Below are 20625 nucleotides of genomic sequence, written 5' to 3'. Positions count from 1 at the left end.
ACACCCCGGTCAGCCAATCAGTGGCACGATGGTGGTCCGATCACGCATGCGCGCTACGTCCTTAGCGTGCAGGTGGACGCTGAGTGATGGACGACAGGGAATATGACCTGAGCGTAGCTATGAAAGCGGTTAAAGCGAAATATCCCCCTGTCAGTAAGAAATATGAATGTAGGTGAACCTCTCTCTGCTAGTCCCTGCTCACCAACCGGTTAACGCTGGAGCTGAGGGGGGGGTGGCAGAGCCCGGGCCCAATTTCCGCTGAAGGCGTTTAAATTTGGCCAATGGGTGTAGCTTAAAATGGCCGGGTGGGATTGAGTGTTTTGGGGGCAGTAGGGAGGAGTTTTGGGGGTTAGGGTTAGGGTTTTGGGGGTTAGGGTTGGGGATTTGGGGGTTAGGGTTGGGAGTTTTGGGGATTAGGTTTGGGGGTTTTGGGAGTTAGGTTTGGGGGTTTTGGGAGTTAGGTTTGGGGGTTAGGCTTGGGATTTGGGGGTGTTAGGGTTGGGATTTGGGGGTGTTAGGGTTGGGATTTGGGGGTGTTAGGGTTGGAATTTGGGGGTGTTAGGGTTGGAATTTGGGGGTGTTAGGTTTGGAGTTTTGGGGGGATTAGGTTTGGAGTTTTGGGGGGGATTAGGTTTGGAGTTTTGGGGGGGATTAGGTTTGGAGTTTTGGGGGGGATTAGGTTTGGAGTTTTGGGGGTTGGCGTTGGAATTTGGTGATTAGGCTTTGGATTTGGGGGTGTTAGTTTTGGAGTTTTGGGGGTTAGGGTTGGAATTTGGGGGTGTTAGAGTTGGGGTTTTGGGGATTAGGCTTGGGATTTGGTGGTGTTAGTTTTGGGGGTTAGGGTTGGAATTTGGGGGTGTTAGGGATGGGGTTTTGGAGTTTTGAGGGTTAAGGTTGGGGTTTTGGAATTTTGGGGGGTTGGAGTTTTGGGTTTGGGATTTTGGGGTTATGGGATTGGGGAGGGGGTTTTGGGGCTGTTAGGGATGTAGTGGGTATGGGTTTGCTATGATGAGGCTAAGGGTTGAGTGGGGGGAGGGTTGGCAGAGATTGAGGGTGATAGGTGTGTAGGGTGAGGTGGGGTTGAGGAGGATGAGTAAGGAGATTGGGGTTGGAATAGGGCTGGGGTGGGACGCATAGCCACTCTGATGTTTTAAAACCAATTAAATTCCCAGAATATTTGCATTTTCTCTGAGAAACATCACTGCTTCCAAACAATTACTAAAACTCAAGTTATCAAAATTTTACACTTCCCCTATTTTTCTCCACCTTTGTGGCACTGGTGAAATAGATTGTGTTTGTGCATGTGTGTGGGGATCCTGGATACAGTGAACAAGATTGGTTGGAGGGAGAGGGATTTGTAACTAAGGAAGGAATTTATATGCCTTGACATAAAAGCTCCTGTTGACTCTAATGAATCTTCTGGTTTTAGATTCTGAATAATTGAGCTCACAATAACAAATGTTTTTATTAACGCTGTCAAATACCTCAGTCAGGAGAACAATGTGCTGTCTTCCAAGTCTCATTTTGCTGGACTCTAGTTATGACACTTTCTTTTAAGTCATGTTTCAAGAAACATAGCCCTTTTGACCTGTCATAAAACCCTCTCATCGATTTTTGTTTCCCTTCAGGGGAATAGCTTACATAGAATGGGCTCCATATACTGAGTTGCCTATTGTGTTTAATAATTTTGTTTCCCCTGAGAATCAGTTTCAAGTTTATGACCCAAACGTTACCCAGTGATGTTATTGGCTAAATGGATTGCTCAGTGTTTTATTGACCCATACAGGCCAGGAAGGTTACAGGTTTCGTAAAAACAGAAAGCGCTGGAAATGCTCAGCAGATCAGGCAACATCTGTGGAGAAAGAACTAATGTTTGTTTGATGACCTTCATCACGGGCTACAGATTTGATTCTTAGTCAGTATTGCGTTACGTGCTCTTAGCCAGATTAAGATTAAGAAGGCTGCAGTTGGGTCTGGACACTGGGAAATTCAATGGAATCTCACTTTGTTCCGGCTTCTGGTTGTGATCCAGTGGCCTGACTTGGATAGTAGACGTAAATGTCGAGTGGGGAAAAGCAGAATGAGCTAATTGCCACCCTGGACATTCAGCCCCTTGTGTATCATCAGACAGTAAGATGCGACCTCTCTGCTAGGGACCCTGGGTAACAGTACCTGAATCAATATAATTCATGGTAATGAAGTGCAATTAAGTCACCAGTAAGTAAGAACAAAAATTCCAATATTGCTTCCGGTAGTGTGGATAAATTAGGATAAATAGGCCACAGTACAAATTTTTCTTTGATATAGTGAATCAGCTTGGCTTCTGCATATTGTATTCAGATGTATTATAAGTCCTTGAAGATGCATTAAATTAATAGTTAGCTTTCAATTTGTGTAAATTTTTTTCTCCTTAGACTTGGACCACACTGCAGATGTACAGTAAGTTCTTAAAATACTAATTTTAAACAAAATACTTATAATTAAAAGTGAGTGCAGCTTTGGAATATAATTCTTTGACATTCAGGAAGTAACCTGTAATATCTGAATTGTATGATTCATGCTGGCATTCATTGCAACCTTGTGATTCCACAGTGAGTACTATACAATGTTTCATCAATGTTGCATCGCCTTCCCGATGAAGAATCCAATACCTTGTGTTGCAATAAAATATTCAATTGGCTTTGATTTGGCTATATTTTTTAAATTGTGTTTCTGGCTGTCTTGTTAAAAGTATTGCTGTTTAATCAACTTTAATCAAAAAGACAATTAAATAATGTTTACTTCTGTCAACCATAATGATTAATCTTATGGCGTAAGAATTCCAAAAGTTTACTGCATGTTTAAACAAAATATTCAATCTCTATCCCCTTCCCAGGAAAAATAATAATTTCTGTCTAATAACAGCAATGGGTCCCTGAAATTTAGTCACTTTTACTGGATCATGTAAACCTGCATGAGGATTATCATAATGGAGGGACAAAGTTGATCCAGTGTTGCCACAGATTTTCATTTAAAATCAGACATGTAAAGAGTTCTGTTTTTCCACTCAAATTATGATAAGTATGCAGCATTATAATTTCGATTCTGACCTCAAACTTGAACTGTATCTACAAAAAGCGTTTTGAACAACATCAACACTGGAGTGCTTTCAGACCTCACTGGTGATGGTACTGGTGGGAGTAATTTTAAATTACTTTGAATGCATCACAGTATCTTTACAATGCAGAAGGAGGCCATTCAGCCCATCATGTGTGCACTGGGTCTCTAAAAGAGCATTCCACCTAATCCCACCCCCCTGCCTTACCGCCGTAACCTTGCACAGTCTCTCTTTTCAGGTAGCAATTCAATTCCCTTTTGAATACCTCAATCAAATCTGTCTCCACCCTTTCAGGAAGTTTGTTCCAGACTCCAGCCACCCTCTGGGTGAAAATGTTTTTCCTCACATCATTCCTCCTACTCCTGTCAATTATTTTGAATCTGTGCCCTCTAGTTCTTGATGTTTTCTTGAGTGGGAACATGTTCTCACTATTTACCCTGTCCGTACCCTTCAGGAACTTGAATACCTCTGTCAAATCTCCTCTCAGCCACCTTTTCTCCAAGGAAAACAGTCCCAACTTCTCCAATCTATCCTCATAACTAAAATTCTTCAGCCTGGGAATCATTCTTGTGAATCTCCTCTGTGCTCTCTCCAATGCCTTCACATCCTTACTCAAGTATGACGCCTAGAGCTAGACGCAGTACTCCAGATGAATCGTAACTAGTGTCTTATACAAGTTCAACATGACCCCCTTACTTTTGTACTCAGTGCCCCTATTAATAAAGCCTAAGATACTATATACTCTATCACATAAGCATATTGGACAATACCAGTGTGCATTGCATTTTAATCGTTCTTATATATAGCTTGATGCCTGTTGCAGTATTATAATAGATAACTCTGAGCACGATGCTTTTTATCCTTTTCAAATAATTGTATCCTGTGTTCAAGTAAAGATGTTGTTTGGGAAATCTGCAGATGTGGATGAAATTACATCTGTGATAAACCAGCTGAGATAAAAGCAGTAACTGTTAGAAATACACCACAGTTTCACCAGCTCTTTAAAAAAAAATCAGCCAGCATTTTAAGTGGAGGCCATTCTTCAAAACTAACAGATGGATTGAAAATGGGCTTTTGTTATTTATTCTGCAATACGTTGTCATACCAGTCTATGATATGGATTTTTCAGCAAAATGCTTTCTGGCTGGCTGTTTGTGATTTGTAATTGAAAGAAAATTGACAGCTACTAGCTTCAGAGTTCATGATCGGTGTGGAACAGAATTGCTGATCTGTGTGTTACTTTTATGAAGCAATAAACTTTCAGTTCCAAGGCCCTGAAATTTCTCCTTTTTACAGGTTACATTCATGGGGCGATACGTTAGAAGAGGCGTTTGAACAGGTTGTTATGGCCATGTTCGGTTATATGACTGACATTGAAACTGTGCAACCCATAACAACAATTGAAGTAGAGGCTGAAGGTAACCATGGTGATTTAGTATGCACCATAATGACCATAATTATATAAATTTTCAGTAAATAAAATTTGTACATAAATGTCCTTTAGACGCTAACACATGGTGGTTTATTCAGCTGCTTTGGTTTCATCTGCACTATTTTACATGTATCAAATTCCTTTGGAGATGAAGATAGGAGGTTACAGGGCATCACAGTTGCCTCACATCTGCAAGCTGTATTCCCGCAGTTGCCAGGGTTGAGTTTGGCCTTGAAAAAAGTTTGCTTGCCCAGTTGTCTGCCAAATGAAGTTTGGACAAAGGGGGAAAAATGCGGAAGGTAAAACGTTTGTGCATTTTAGGTGGGGGAAGAATCTGTACGATCAATAGTTTGGGCTAAAAACACAATCTTATTTTTTAATAATGCAAAAGAATGAACTTAATAGGTACAGTTCAGTTACGAGGAAAGGCAAACCATGATCCACATATGAGGCCACATATTGCTTTATCAACCCACAAAGCTGGAGACAGGTTACTACACTTGTATGCTGAGTTCCTAGTCTCTGTTCAACTGTTTAAGGATACAAGAAGTGACAGTAAGGTACATTCAATAGGAAGGAAAGAGGTGGGAATTGGAGAACCTGGTCTGGCCTCATAAATATCCTAGTCATTTGGCGGATACCCATTGTGCTATCAGAGTGGCCCTGCCTATTAGTAACATTCTAATGCCAGTAATAACTAACCACTGGTTACATACTTCATCTGATAGCAAGTGATTATAAAGTTTGTTTAATGCTAAGATAGATAACAATGGCATTCTATTGCTTTGAAAAATGATTGGGCCAAATTGATGGATAAGCTTATGTCAATGAGTGTTATGACCCAGCGGTTGTAAAGCTGAGTTCATTAAAAATCCCAGAGGGAAACTTAAACAACTGTCATAACCTACATAAGTGGTATGTTTGAGATGCAACTCTAAATTCAAGAATCAGATCACCAGTTCTCGGGAGGTTTTATATTAAACTAAATAAAACATTTTATTAATTTACACAAGTTAAAAATATATAAACATGGCTACAAATTACCACTATCATAACTTTTAACAAATTCCCAGACTAATCTTCATTAAGGCAACAGCAACCCATAGACTTAACCAGACACTAGGCAAAGCATTTTCACCTTACGAATTCAAAATGAGGTTCCTCTCACTTTGGTTTCTGTGGAGACAGTTGTAGGCTTACAGCTACTTTAATCTTTACATTGCCTCTGCCCTGCACACACGGAAAACTGATATCGGTTATACCTAGCACAGCTCATTGAATGTAAGTTCTCATTGTATCACCAGCCTCTTTGAACTCCACCTCTTCTAACAAAACCCTTTTCATGGTACCAATTTTATTAGTAATATAAACATATTGCTTCTGCTAGCTAGGTGCCAGATTTCATCCCACTTCCTGAATGCTCTATTCAAAAATGCACTCTACCCCTCTTACATCTCAAAACAAGTACACATCAAAAGCACCCAGACTTTAATCTGGCTAATCACCCAGACTGGCTTTAATCCAGTTAAGACACACCCACAGACTAAACCTCTATTTTAAAAGAAAAATATTTTCCAATAATATTAGAAACATTAATAGCTTCAAGACACTGTGTCACACCAAGTTTTCCCACGCAAATACTTGGCACAATAAACTGATGATAAAGAAATCTATTTTTGTTTGCTCTGAGATCAACAAGGGACTTTTTTCTAATTTTCAGGGTACTGCCACCCAAATCCCCACCCAGTTACGATGATGCAACCAGTGTGATATTTACTCAAATTACAATCAAATTCCTGGGGGTGGGTGCGACAAACAGTGGTGTGGCTGCTTATTGTCTGTTGCTTTTACATCAGAAGTTTATCTGCACATGTGTGCCTCTAACAGTTGCGCAGACAGTTTGCAGGGACTGATGTCAGGTAGGGTGGGTCTTCCACCATTGTATCCTGTTCCAAATAGAGTCATTTGGAATATATTAGGTGGTTGCTTACGTCTGTAGTGGCACAACAGTGTCATTCATCTCACTGAAGGTGTGGAAGTTGAAATGCCGCCCTATCGTTCTGATGGGGAGATGCCAATTAAAATTTATTCTCAGGGAATTGAGGGGTATTTGGTAGAGATAATCTGTTCCAATCAGCAGGGCTTTAATTCCTGGAACAGGATCTAGGTCTGTTTTCAGCAGGTAATAGTTCAGCTGTATCCACTGGAGGTGAATTCCTGAATCAGCCTAGGAACAACATCCCCTGGTAGTTGCATCCAGGTTTGAGTCACCCCTCACTGGAATAGTGTCAGCGTTCCAGATTGGCAGCTGGCATTTCACACCACCTATACAATGGAATTCCCAATCCCAAAGAAAATCAATGCTACAGTTGCAGAAAATATTTATTAGTACCTATGACTGAAATTTTAGGCTAATATGTCAACAAATACTGAAAAATACAGAAATTGGTGGCAAATGAACAGGGGTCTAATGGCCTTGTAGACCTCGTAAACTTCCCGTCTCAGACACCCCAGAGACTCTAATTTGAAAAGCTGTTCTTTATGTTATATAATTACTCAATCATTGTGAGGATGCTGATTTGAAGTTGTTTACGAGGCAATGCCTTCAGAGCTCTTGACACTGTATTCTTGGGAATTTTATTTCCACCAAGTGTCTGTTGTGTAGAGGCCCATCAATAGTCAACAAAAAACTTGATTAAATAGTCCCTAATCAGCTTCTATAACCACGAGTAATGGTGCTGCTCAGAACACAATTTGAATAGGCATTAGTTTTTTTTCTCATTTCTACTGTGAACTGACAGCTGAATATCTGTCTTCGAATACATTTATGACTGCAACAACAATGGGAAATACTGATGTCAGAAAGATATAATAATTCTCATAATGTTATTGGAATTGTAAAATAGTGGTGTGTGCATGTGCATGTTAATTGGATTAAAGGCAGCTGGTCTGAAGGCTTTGATGTGTTAGAAGATGGAGCTAGGTTTGAAGTGTCAAGTAGGTAAACGTGGGTGTCAAGGGAACAGTTGCATTTTTAAATAAAGCAGACTAGATTGTTTTCAAAAGAGAGTGCAAAATGTGTCACCTAGCCTGGTGAAGTTTAGAAACAGTGTGTTTGTTTTTTTTTCCCAAAAATTACTGGTAAAACTTAGTACTGTGCGAGATTTTTATTCTCAGAAAGGTAAAGTCCAAAGACATAGTGAAACAATGGGAATTTGCATTCAGAGGGGAAAATATCTATAAAGGAGCAAAGGCTAAGTGTAAGGGCAGGCGTTTTAAGATCTAGCAAGTGTGAAAAGCCTTCAGCATCTACGCCTCAAGCTGCTGTCTACAAAGCACTGAAGTTAAGATGACTCACTTTGAATTGGATTGTCAGGGTATCATGTTTCTTTGCCTGGGTCTTTAAAAATCTGCCTTACTGTTGCCTTAATGAAAGTGTTACTGGGAATCAGATTTAAGTAGGGGATTTAGAAGTTGTAGTAATTTGTAGACATGTATGTGCTTAAAATCATTTTTCTCATTAATAAGTGTTTAATCTAGTTTTGTAAAAACCTATAAAACTTGGCGGTCTTATTACTATAGAATTCAAGGCACACATTTAAATTTATGCAAATTGTGAAACAAGTTGTGGCAGTTGTTTCAAGTTTTCCCCTGGGATTTGAAAAACTCAGCATTTACCATTGGCTGTGCCATAACACTGAAAGCATGCAACAGATCAAATTAGCATTTGTGGAGAGAACAGACAAGTCAATGTTCCAGGTGTAAGCATGGTACCAACTCTAGTTGGTCACCAGAATTCAGTATATTCTCCAGTTCTTTGTCCATGGTTCTGGATGTGCTTGTATGACATGAAATATACCAAACAGTAATTCTAACCTGATTTTCATATTTGTTTTGTCTGTTTTCTTCTAGGGCATGACATGCTGTCTCTGCTCTATAATTTCATGGATGAATGGCTCTATCAATTCAGTGCTGAGATGTTTTTCATTCCAAGGGTCAGTGAATTATTTTAAGATGGAAATAAGACCAATGTGAGTTGACATTAGAATTTATCACATTAAGCACTGTTTGTAAAGCGGTAGGAATGATTTGAAAAATTAGAACTGTGCCTGTGATGAGTACTGGGAAATAAATGCAATTCTGCAAATTTGGACCTATTTTTATTAATTCACAGGATGTGGGCATCGCTGGCTAGGCCAGCATTTATTGCCCGTCCCTAATTGCCCTTGAGAAGGTGGTGGTGCCTGAAAGTGGTCCAGTAGAGATTTATGGAATTACATTATTTAGTGTCGAGCTTATGTTTTACATGTCATGGTGCCAGCAGGTTTGACCAATACGTTACATGTGGCTAATGATGTGTTTGCAATAGCTACATGAGATTGTGTTCCAAAGGGCATGATGACAACCTAGCCCCTCCCTGAGGATTACCAATGTAATAACATGCTTTCCAAAGAAATTAGATTTGCTAATCCAATAGTTCAGTTACTGAAGACAGTGAGCAAATGAATTGTAAGTACACATGTGGATGTCAAGGAAGGATGAGATTACGCTCACAGAGGGCCCTGCAGTTAACGGTCAGGGCTAACTTTAACCTCCTACGCCCAGTGGAAAATTGACCAGATTGGGTTATCCATCTGGTTTTACACTCTTCAGTTTTGATAGAGTAAAATCAGGCAGGGTGTAAAATGGGTGGCTGACCCAATCCTATCGTCATCCCACCAGGTGGGTTAGGTTGAAACTACCCCCTTAACTTCCTACAGGCAGATGAAAAATAACCACTTGGTACTGGAGGATACCTAGTAAAGACCGAGAAAATGAAAAGAAGTAAAAGAGTGTTCTTGAAACAACAGCTTGCATTTATAACATCTCTAAGATCCTGTGATGTTCCAGAAACACACAGGATATCAGTCATCAAACTAAAGAAAGGGATTAGGAAGGACAGCTAAAAGCATGGTCAAAGTCATTGATTTTTAAGGAAAAGGGGGAGATGACGAAGCAGAGGGGTTTAGAGATGGAATTTGAGCACCAGGCACCTGAAGCATGGCTGCCAGTGGGGTAAAGGGGTTGGTCGAGGTTAAAATACATTTATAATATTTGCAGTACCATTAGATTTTGTAAAGCAGCTGAGGTCATTGAGATTCTATCTCTAATCCATGTCTTTGTGCAGCTGATTTGCTATGTGGACCCAGGATTTTAAATTATGAATTATTCTGCGAAATAACATTTGAAAACCAGCAAATAATATGTTCTTAGGAAAATCTGATCTAAAATTTCCATTGTTTTATCTTAATTTTTGACTATTGGGGCATGTATTTTCTGTGAAGAAAAATGCAAGTACTGTTCAGAAAGACCTATTATTGCTTTCCCATCCCCTCCACATTGCAAACACTTAAGTCTAGCTAAATTTGAAAACTTGCTGTGCAGAAAAACATGACCATAAACTTGAATCTGAGCACTCTAACATACCATGTTGTGATATTGGAAAAACTCAGCAGGTCTGGCAGCATCGACAGAGAAGAAAAGAGTTGACGTTTCGAGTCCTCATGAAGGGCCATGAGGACTCGAAACGTCAACTCTTTTCTTCTCCGCCGATGCTGCCAGACCTGAGTTTTTCCAGGTAATTCTGTTTTTGTTTTGGATTTCCAGCATCCGCAGTAGTTTTTTGTTTTTATGTTGTGATATTGGCCTAACGTCACTTTCTGGCATTGCTTGCATAGTGTTTTTCTCTCTTAAAGACATTGCCTCTTTGCTCGAGTGCAGTTGTGTGGGTGCCTTTGGTCACACGTTTCACGTCTAAACGTAAAGCACTGAGCATTGGCAGCCTTATTCAGTGGTGGGGGCATCACATTTGACCTAATTTCTATCTTCAATTGATCACCACACACATGCCACTCAAGTAGAGGCTGCAATTTCCCCTTCCCTAATCTGGGATGCTGAGGCTACTTGTTACCCTTGTCTGCAGTTAGCTAACACCGTACAGGCTGCAGGTGGGATCTGGAACCTTCCTGCCCAATTTACAGCTTTGATGAACTTAACTATCAAAGGAGCTACCATAATTATGAATTTTAAAAAGATAAGTTCCATTTTCAGTAGGGAGTCTTTTGCTTGACCAAATAATTCAACCAGCCACAAGATGGCTGTGGTTTGCTTTGTAAGTGTTGCCTTTATATGGTCCAAACTAATGTAACATTTCAACAACAAATTTACTGCAGTTTATCGGGGATTTGATTTCTAATACATGTTAATATTTTTAAAGTTGCTATTCTAACTTTCTTGATCTTTCTCTTTTAGGAGATGAAAGTGATTCATATGGATAGAGCTAATTATAAGATTCGATCAATCGGGTACGTATGGTAACTAATTTGAACAATTTGACATATTGACTGTTAATCCTAACTTCTAGCAGGTTTAGAGAATTAGCAATCTCTGAGCCCAACTGGTCACTTGGACCTTGTACACCGTCACTGAAATACCCCATTTCCATCCATCCACACACACACACACACCCTCCAGCTTTAAATTATGTTGTATTATTATTTTAAAGTTTAAAGCTTTTACTTACTGGCAGGAAGCATTTTTCTATCTGAGATATATTAAGTGACAAATTGCAGTTGCATTATTAGTGGGAGAAGTGTCAGCCAATGCTGTTTCTTAAAAAGAAGAACCCAGTTGCCAGACTGACCTGTCTGACAGCTTTGTGACCAGCTTCAGTGACGTCTGCAGAAGCCTGAGCCTGGGCTGTCTGGCTGCTCCTACAGCAAGAGAATGTAGGAGCAGAATACCAAGAAGTTGGGATAGGACCTAACGTTTCAGCTGGTTATTAATATTTTTTGTATTTATATTCCAAATAGTGATATTTTCAACACTTTTTTTAAAAAAAACAATTCTCATTGGTACAGCCATAAGTGCAGTTATATTATTTCAAGCATAACTTCGGTCCAAATCACTGGTGGAAAATGTTGATGGGTAGTGAATCTTTTTGGTTTGTTTGCTTGATCTTGCTCTCATTCTGTGGCTATTCTGTTGATGATGTGGGTTGATTTTTTTTTTTTGCCAATCTCCTTAAGTTTGTTTAATCTTTGAATATCACTAGTGAAACCATTTTGTAAGAAAGGGGGGGGGAGAAATCTAATGGATGGATTGAAAATTAGTTAATTTTGATTCACTTTTAATCAAGATCTAAGCATTGAAAATGGTTTAACACCAAATACAGACTATTAAGAGCATTGCTTGGATTCTAACTTGTGTGAGTTCATGTTCTTTCAATTCATTATGTCTGTAGAAGTGAAACCGTGCTGGACACAATTGAAATTCATTTAAATTTGTCCATTGGATTAGTGTTTTATGAAGATTCAACCTTTTATCCCGTCTTTAATGGGAATCGAGATGAATCTCAAAATACACTTCCTAATGGGGGGGGTTTGTAATAAGATAGTTGTTGGTAAGTAAGTTGAAGCCTCCTTAACTCACCTGAAATCTGACCTAAGGTGCTTCCTTTTTTTCCCCCTATAAGGTGGGGAGAACAGTTTGATTTGGCCAAACACCCACAGGTAAGACCAGAACATTTTAATTTTCATTTTGCACATCTCCTCTTACTATTTCTAAATTGAATAAAATTGATGCAGCCATTTCTCCCCTTTACAGGGCACTGAAGTCAAAGCCATCACATACTCAGCGATGCAGATTCACGAAGATGAATATCCTCAAATTTTTGTCATAATTGATATTTGAATTTATTTTAAATGTTTTGAATTTTTCTTGTGTATTTTAAAATATGTACAGTACAGAGTGTATCTTTTTATTGAAATGTCGCATTACGGTACGTGTAAATAAGATAAGTGCCATTATCAGGAGAACTGTCTCCTTCCTCTGTATTTAATACGCAAGCCTTTTGATTTATTGAAATAACTTGCTATACCAGCAGGTAATAGAATATCCGGATTTTCTATAGTTTGCCATTTTTTTGGTGAAATATAATCAGAATGGGTGAATTATCAAATTATAAATGGGTATACTGTACTGAGAGGCAATGTCCCATCTACTGGAAATGTTTGTTTGTCATCTGATTGTCAACCAGCAGCAAATGTGGCAGCTCTGAATTTAACATCTGGTTTTAATTTTTTTTTTACATTTTCATCTTTTTGGAAATGGATGAGAGTTTTTCATTCCCTTTAACTGGTCGGACTGGCAAAGTCAGCAGCTTGTTTGACGGGCATGCTGGAAGATTGACTAAGTTGCAGCTATTGTTGGTGAAGGTGCACATGGTATGATTTTATTGGCTGTCAAACCTTTACGGAATGAAGTCCACCTGACTGAGATGTCTGAGTGACTCTCTACAGCGAATCCCTTCTCCCCCCCACAATCCCACCTCTGCAAAAATGGCCCAGGATCGGGATGGATGTGGGGGGAACCGGCACGCTGTCCAGTGGCACAAAATTCCTCACCCGCCCGTCTCTGTTCCCGCCCCAGAGAGGAGCTAAAAATCCAGCCCAATGTCTTCAGCCTTTCCAATTTTTGGAGGAATGCACAAAAATTGATTTGTATCGATAAATAAATAATTGGGAGTGGTGGGGCAGAATCCTTAATCCTTTTTTAATACATGATTAAAATGTTTTTTTTCTTAAGACAAAGCCGCTTAGGATTCTTCATAAGCTCTGACACCCCCAGCTTACAATATAACCTTTTGGATTGCTTCATACAATCCGCAAAGATTTGGCCTTTACAATCATGCTGATCATTATTTAAGGGTTGGTATTTTAGAAATTGATTTAAAATGTATAATAAAGCTATTAAAATAATGTTATGTAATGTCTAAATGATCTTGTTCATTCATCTATTATTGGAACCTTGCTGTGTGCAAACTGTATGTTGCTTTTACCTACAGAAGTGACTCCATTGCAGAAGTAATCCATTGGCCGTAAGCACTTTGCAATACCCTGAGGCATGATATAAATACGAGCATTGTTTTTTTTTTAGAGAATTTAAAGGGCCATATTCTGCATCAGACAGTTGCCCGGGAGCGAGGTGGAGTCGGGCCTGAGGGGTGGAGTTTGTGGCAGTGACTGAAGACCAGGAGCAGGGTTTTCCTGCGGGCTTGAGGACCCTGCTCTCAGGCTGAAATGGGGGCCGGCTGCCCACCCTGTGTAGGGAACTGTCACTCACTGGCGATTTTTCCCTGAATTGGCTAATTAATGGCCAGAGGACAGGCTCACCACCTAATTAAGGAAAGCTGATGGGCTCTACAGGAGGGCCAATAGCTTGGAAGCAGCCATGGGAGGTAATTGAGGAAGAGGGCATCCAAAATGGAGGTGCCCTGTAACTTCTTCAAGTTTAAAATAAAAGAAGGCCTTTGCAGTTAGTCCACCCCTGAGGGTGGAGGTTGTGGGATATGGGTTTGTGGGGGAATCACTTCATAGGGCAGCCTGCAGCCCAGCCTCTAAGCCTGCACTGGCCCCTCAGTCTGCTACTGGGAGGCAACCTCCAGGCAGCTGTCCTATCCTCCACCACCTGGAGGCCAACTGGAAAATCCCAATTGGCCTTTGACAACCTACTGCTGCTCCGAATTCGTACATTCATAGCTACCCATCACTTGTGGCTAGGTGGTGCTGCTGCCCTCCCCCACAATCCGACCTCCAGGAAAATGGCCCAGGAGCTGGATGAACCTGGGGGAACCAGCCTGCTATCCAGTGGAACGTGGTCTCATCCATGAATACAGCTAAATATGCAGTGGTAACATTTTCCTCAGTTTTAGACACAAACTGTCTCCATATTGTCATTCCCCTCAAATCTTTCGGAGTTTGTGACACAGCAGTAAGATGGGAGGAATGTGTATGAATAGGAAGGATCGGCAAATCCTTTTATGCCGGACTGTATGACAAGCCCACAGATAGAACGGCCTTTCTGTCCTCTATCATGGAGGTCTTAAACAACAGTACACGGGAGAGTCTGGACAAGCAGTTAACTCCTGACGAACTGACTAAGGCCCTTGAGTCATTCGAGAAGAGTAAAACTCCCGGAAGCGACGGCTTGCCGGCGGAGTTGTATTCGGCTCTGTGGGACTTGATCGGCCCAGACCTGCTAGGAGTGTACGAGAGTATGCTCCTGGCCGGCAGTATGTCAGAATCCATGAGGAAAGGCATCATCACCCTCATCTAAGCACAAGGGGGAAAGGGAGGAAATTAGAAATTGGCGACCCATTTCACTGTTGAATGTGGACTATAAGATTCTATCCAAGGTCATTGCCAATCGGGTCAGGTCTGCTCTGGAGTTGGTGATCCACCCTGACCAGACCTGCGCTGTGCCCGGCAGGAAGATCTCTGACAGCCTCGCGCTGCTCATGGGTACGATTGCTTATGTATGGAACAGGGGTGTGGGCACCTGCCTGATCAGCCTGGATCGGGAGAAGGTCTTTAATAGGATATCGCACACCTACATGGTGGATGTGCTGTCCAAAATGAGGTTTGGAGAGGGAATCTACAACTGGATCCAACTGCTCTACCCAAACATCTGTAGCGCAGTCTCAATGGGTGGGAATCAGAAAGCTTTCCAATTAAATTGAGTCAGGCAGGGCTACCCTCCCATGTCCTGTTTGTGTGTTGCATAGAACCCTTTGCTGAGCCCATCAGGAAGGATCCGGGCATAAGAGGAGTGACGATCCCGGGCAGTGGAGGCACTCAGGTCAAAGCCTCCCTGTACATGGACGATGTCGCCGTCTTCTGCTCGGATCCGCTGTCGGCGCGCAGACTGATCCACATCTGCGACCAGTTCGAACTGGCCTCGGGAGCCAAGGTAAATCGCGGCAAGAGTGAGGTCATGTTCTTTGGGAACTGGGCTGACCGATCCTTTATCCCCTTCACCTTCAGGTCAGACTGCCTGAAGGTGCTGGGGATATGGTTCGGAGGGACCAGGGCAAGCATTAGAAACTGGAAAGAGCGAGTGGCTATAGTGAAAAGAAAACTGGGCATGTGGGAGTGATGCTCCCTCTCCATTGCGGGTAAGAACCTGGTCATCAGGTGTGAGGCACTCTCGCTGTTGCTGTACGTGGCGCAGGTCTGGCCCATTCCAGACTCCTGCGCGATGGTGATCACCCGAGCTTTATCTGGAGGTCGAAAATGGATCCTGTCCACAGGGACGCGATATACAAACTTCTAGTTAAAGGAGGAAGAAACATGCCCAACATCGCCTTCATCCTGATGGCCACCTTTGTGTGCGGCTGCATCAAGTGGTGCGTAGACCCTCAGTACGCAAACACCAAGTGTCACTACGTGCTGAGGTTCTACCTGTCCCCGGTGTTGCGAAGGATGGGTCTGGCCACGCTGCCGCGGAACGCTCCAAGTAGTTGGACCGTGCCGTACCACCTGTCCCTCGTGGAAAAATTTATGCAGAGAAACACCTTTGACCACAAGTCCATCAGGCAGTGGTCAGCACGTAATGTCCTAGAGGCCCTGCGGGAAATGGAGAGGGTGGACCCTGTGGAATGGTTCCCCGAGCAGACTGTCAAAGTCATTTAGCAGAATGCCTCATCGCCAGAACTTTCCAACAAGCACCAAGATGTAGCTTGGCTGGTGGTGAGAAAGGCCCTCCCCGTCAGATCCTTCCAACACGCCAGGAGTCTCACCCCCTCGGCACGTTACCCTCAAGGTGGCTGTGGTGGGGAAGAGACCGTTGTTCACCTCCTTGTGGATTGTGCCTTTGCAAAGAAGGTCTGGAGAGAGATGCAGTGGTTTCTGTCGAAGTTCATCCCGAGCAGTTCTGTGACACAGGACTCTGTGCTCTACCGGCTGTTCCCAGGGACACTCACCAAGACAAACATCAACTGCAGCTGGAGGATCATCAACTCGGTGAAAGACGCTCTTTGGTCTGCCCGAAACTTGTTGGTCTCCCAGCGCAAAGAGTTGTCCCCGACCGAGTGTTGCAGACTGGCACATTCCAAAGTCTAGGACTACGTGCTGAGGGACGCACTAAAGCTTGGGGCAGCCGCCGCAAAGGCGCAATGGGGAAGGATCGCTGTCTAAGATCTTTCTGCCACATTGCACCGAGGAGTTGGGAAAGGTATAGGCCCCTCGGGCTGTATGACTCACATTGAATGTATGCAGTGAATACTAAATGTATCACAATTGTATTGAAGCACCTCCGAGTGCAACACGATCTATGTCGATAACCTGAATCCCATTGCACTGTCTGTCTGTCTGTAATGACCATATTGAAATGTCTGTAATGTTCATTGATTGTATTGAAGCACCTCATGATCTATGTGGAAAACTGGAATATGATTGCACTTTTTGTGATGGCCATTTTGAAATGTTTTGTCATGTTCTTTCAGATATTTTATGAATAAAGTATATTTTTCAAAAAAACATTCCTTTAACTGCCTACAGATGGCAGCAGCAATCCAAGAATTTGTGCCTGATTTATCAGCAAGATCCTTATTGTAGAAAATGTGCTCAGGAGTTGCTATAAAATGGTAACAACACAGGAGGCGGCCATTTGGCCCATTTTGTCTGTGCCAGGTCTCTGCCAGAACAACTCAGCTCCTCCCATTCGCCCTCCCTTTTTCTGTAGCCCGCAAGCTTTTTCCCCTTTCGTGCTGAATCTGCACCAGGCCTTGCATTTCAGATCATAAAGTTTCTCCTCGTTTTAACATTGGCAAATGAACCAAACACCTTCAATTGGTCCCCTGATTCTCAACTTCTTCCACAAATGGGAACAGTTTCTCCATTTTAAGAAATTCATTCACAGGATGTCGGCTTCGCTGGCTGGGCCAGCATTTATTGCCCATCCCTAGTTGCCCTTGAGAAGGTGGTAGTGAGCTGCCTTCTTGAACCACAGCAGTCCATATGGTGTAGGTACACCCGCAGTGCTGTTAGGGAGGGAGTTCCAGGATTTTGACCCAGCGACAGTGAAGGAACGGCGATATATTTCCCAGTCAGGATGATGAGTAACTTGGAGAGGAATTTCCAGATGGTGGTGTTCCCATCTATCTGCTGCCCTCGTCCTTCTAGCTGGTAGTGGTCGTGGATTTGGAAGGTGCTGTCGAAGGAGCCTTGGTGAATTGCTGCAGTGCATCTTGTAGACACTGCTGCTATTGTATGTCGGTTGTGGAGGGAGTGAATGTTTGTGGATGTGGTGCCAATCAAGCGGGCTGCTTTGTCCTGGACAGTGTCAAGCTTCTTAAGTGTTGTGGGAGCTGTACTTATCCAGGCAAGTGGGGAGTATTCCATCACATTCCTGACTTGCGCCTTGTAGATGGTGGACAGGCTTTGGGGAGTCAGGAGGTGGGTTACTCGTCACACTATTCCTCGCCTCTGACCTGCTCTTGTAGCTACAGTATTTATATGGCTAGTCCAGTTCAATTTCTGGTCAATGGTAACCCCCAGAATGTTGATAGTGGGGGATTCAGTGATGGTAATGCCATTGAACATCAAGGGGCGATGGTTGGATTCTCACTTGTTGGAGATGGTCATTGCCTGGCACTTGTGTGGTGTACTTTCCACTTTCAACCCAAGCCTGGATATTGTCCATGTCTTGCTGCATTTGCACACGGACTGCTTCAGTATCTGAGGAGTCGCGAATGGTGCTGAACATTGTGCAATCATCAGCGAACATCCCCACTTCTGACCTTATGATGGAAGGAAGGTCATTGAAGCAGCTGAAGATGGTTGGGCCTAGGACAGTACCCTGGGGAACTCCTGTAGTGATGTCCTGGAGCTGAGATGACTGATCTCCAACAACCAGAACCATCTTCCTTTGTGCTAGGTGTGACTCCAACCAGTGGAGAGTTTTCCCCAATTCCCATTGACTCCAGTTTTGCTAGGGCTCCTTGATGCCACACTCAGTCAAATGCGGCCCTGATGTTAAGGGCAGTCACTCTTACTGCACCTCAGGAGTTCAGCTCGTTTGTCCATGCTTGAACCAAGTCTGTAATGTGGTCAGGATATGAGTGACTTTGGCAGAACCCAAACTGGGCATCAGTGAGCAGATTATTGCTAAACAAGTGCCACTCGATAGCACTGTTCATGACCCCTTCCATTACTTTACTGATGATGGAGAGTAGACTGATGAGGCGGGTTGGATTTGTCCTGCTTTTTGTGTACAAGACATACCAGGGCAATTTTCCACATAGCCAGGTAGATGCCAGTGTTGTAGCTGTACTGGAACAGCTTGGCTAGGGGTGCAGCAAGCTCTGGAGCACAAGTCTTCAGTACTATTGCTGGAATATTGTTGGGGCCCACAGCCTTTGCAATATCCAGTGCCTTCAGCCATTTCTTGATATCATGTGGAATGAATCAAATTGGCCATATGAACTCTGTCCAAACCCCTCATGATTTTGTACATCTTTATCAAATTGCCTCTCAGCTTTCTCTGAAGAGAACAAATCCAGCTTTCCCAACCTATCAAAATTGCAATATCATTTATGAATTTACAAACTCAAAGAAAATATGTCAAATGTACTGTGGAAACATTTCAGTTGGTAATAGCTGTATTTTGTATTTTCTTTTACAAACTGTCTCGCAATTTTTGACTGCATCAGCAACTCTACAACAACTTGGAATTTGAATAGAGCCTCTATTAGAGGAAAATATCCCAAGGTGTTTCACAAGAACATAATGAGATAAAGATTGACATTGAGCCAAAGATGTTAGGACAAGTGACTCAAAATTTGGTCAAAGCGGTAAGTTTTAAGGTGGATTTTAAAGGAGGGGATAGGGATGGAGAGGTTTAGGATAGGAATTCCAGAGCTTGGGGCCTAGATGGCTGAAGGTATGACTACGAATGATGGGGCACATGGACGGGGGGATGCACAAGAGTGTCAGAGGAATAGAGCTCTTGGAGTCCTGAGGAGGCTGCAAAGTTTGAGGTGCAAGCCCAATGCAGAGATTTAAATGTTAGGATGAGAATTTTAAAATTGGGAGAGAGGAACTCAGTCAGAGTTGGGGTGAAGTCATATGGGATCAAAATTGGAATGAAGGAAGGAGCCTGAGGCTGATATAGTATCAGTGGACAGTGTCATTCTTATAAACTAAAAAAAAAATTTGAATTCCTGGTTATAAAGATAGAGAGGGGCTTATTGTTGAGAAGTAGGGTCTGCAACTACCTTTGGATATAATCCTGAAGTAGAAGTAAGAATTGGATTGCATGTAGCAATGTGGCATACGTGAGTTGGTCAAGCCAGAGATGAGAGTGGATAACTGACCCAATCGTGTGGTGCATACAAGGCAGTCTTTCAAATCTTGAGCGTATGGAGTTGGAAATTGTACTAAGGGAATAGACTGAGTGAAGTTGTTGTATGAGCCAGTCCGAGATATCTGCGGTCCACTAATTTTCTTGAGCATCCCTGATTTTAATTGTTCCACCATTGGCAGCCATTCCTTCAGCTTCTGAAGCCCTAAGTTTTGGAATTCCAGCTTAAACCTCTCCGTTTCTCTTTCTTCCTTTAAAAACTCCCTTAAAACCTACCTCTTTGACCAAGCGTTTGGTCATCTGCCCTAATATCTCCTTATGAGGCTCAATATATACCACACTGTGTAAATATAAATATTGTTGTCAAGGGCCTGAAGGCTTAAACCAAGGGAGTTATGCAAAAGCGAATTCACTCTCCAAGAGATTTCTTGGACTGAGTAGTAGCTAGCTTGTATTTATGGCCCCTAGTTTTGGACTTTAGGAACATCTACCTTATCCAATCCATTCATGTGCTGTCCATTCATCATCTATAGCATTTCAGTTTTCCAAAAATAAAATGTCCTAATTTTAGGATCGTAGAACGGGTTACAGCACAGATGAAGGTCATTCGGCCCATCGTATCTGTGCTGGCTCTCTGCAAGAGCAATTTAGCTGGTGCCACTTGTCCCCCACCCTTTCCCAGAACCCCGCAAATTTTATTCCTACAGCTGCTTTTTCAGTTCCCTTCTGAAAGCCGTGATTCGTGTCTGTCTCCACCGCCCTTCAGATCAGGGCCACTCGCTGCGTGATAAGAGTTTTTTTTTTCTCTCAGGACGCTTTTGATTCTTTTTCCAACCGCCTCAAATCTCCGTCCTCTGGTTGCCATCCTTTCCGGCGACGGGGTCAATTTCTGTCCCCCGCCCCCCTTTCGCTGTGT

General features: G+C 42.4%; 1 protein-coding gene across 3 annotated transcripts; it reads left to right on the top strand.

Annotated features, from left to right (window-relative positions):
• The first annotated feature begins 42 nt into the window (after window positions 1-42).
• On the top strand, window positions 43-13332 carry zbtb8os (zinc finger and BTB domain containing 8 opposite strand). 3 transcript variants are annotated; one of them, XM_078567487.1, is made up of 7 exons: window positions 43-168; window positions 2415-2439; window positions 4394-4515; window positions 8442-8524; window positions 10821-10873; window positions 12043-12079; window positions 12174-13332. In XM_078567487.1, the coding sequence occupies exons 1-7, from the start codon at window positions 87-89 to the stop codon at window positions 12258-12260; spliced, it is 489 nt and encodes a 162-aa protein (XP_078423613.1). In that variant the 5' UTR covers window positions 43-86; the 3' UTR covers window positions 12261-13332. The 3 variants fall into 3 exon arrangements, with proteins under 3 accessions (XP_078423613.1, XP_078423614.1, XP_078423615.1); XM_078567488.1 differs by lacking the exon at window positions 2415-2439 and having other exon boundaries at window positions 69-168; XM_078567489.1 differs by lacking the exon at window positions 43-168 and having other exon boundaries at window positions 2415-2486.
• The last annotated feature ends 7293 nt before the right edge of the window (window positions 13333-20625 follow it).

This window comes from Cetorhinus maximus, chromosome 21 (assembly GCF_964194155.1).
Source record: "Cetorhinus maximus chromosome 21, sCetMax3.hap1.1, whole genome shotgun sequence".
Classification (NCBI taxonomy): Eukaryota; Metazoa; Chordata; class Chondrichthyes; order Lamniformes; family Cetorhinidae; genus Cetorhinus; species Cetorhinus maximus.
Note: the sequence above shows the minus strand (reverse complement) of the source record. Positions and strands in the feature narration are given on the sequence as shown.

Bases quoted from the DNA above. Each gene is read 5' to 3' on its own strand.
- zbtb8os (XM_078567487.1), top strand. From the start codon at position 87: ATGGACGACAGGGAATATGACCTGAGCGTAGCTATGAAAGCGGTTAAA. The intron at 169-2,414 runs GTAGGTGAACCT...TTTTCTCCTTAG, and splicing joins TGTCAGTAAGAAATATGAAT to ACTTGGACCACACTGCAGAT. The intron at 12,080-12,173 runs GTAAGACCAGAA...TCCCCTTTACAG, and splicing joins ATTTGGCCAAACACCCACAG to GGCACTGAAGTCAAAGCCAT.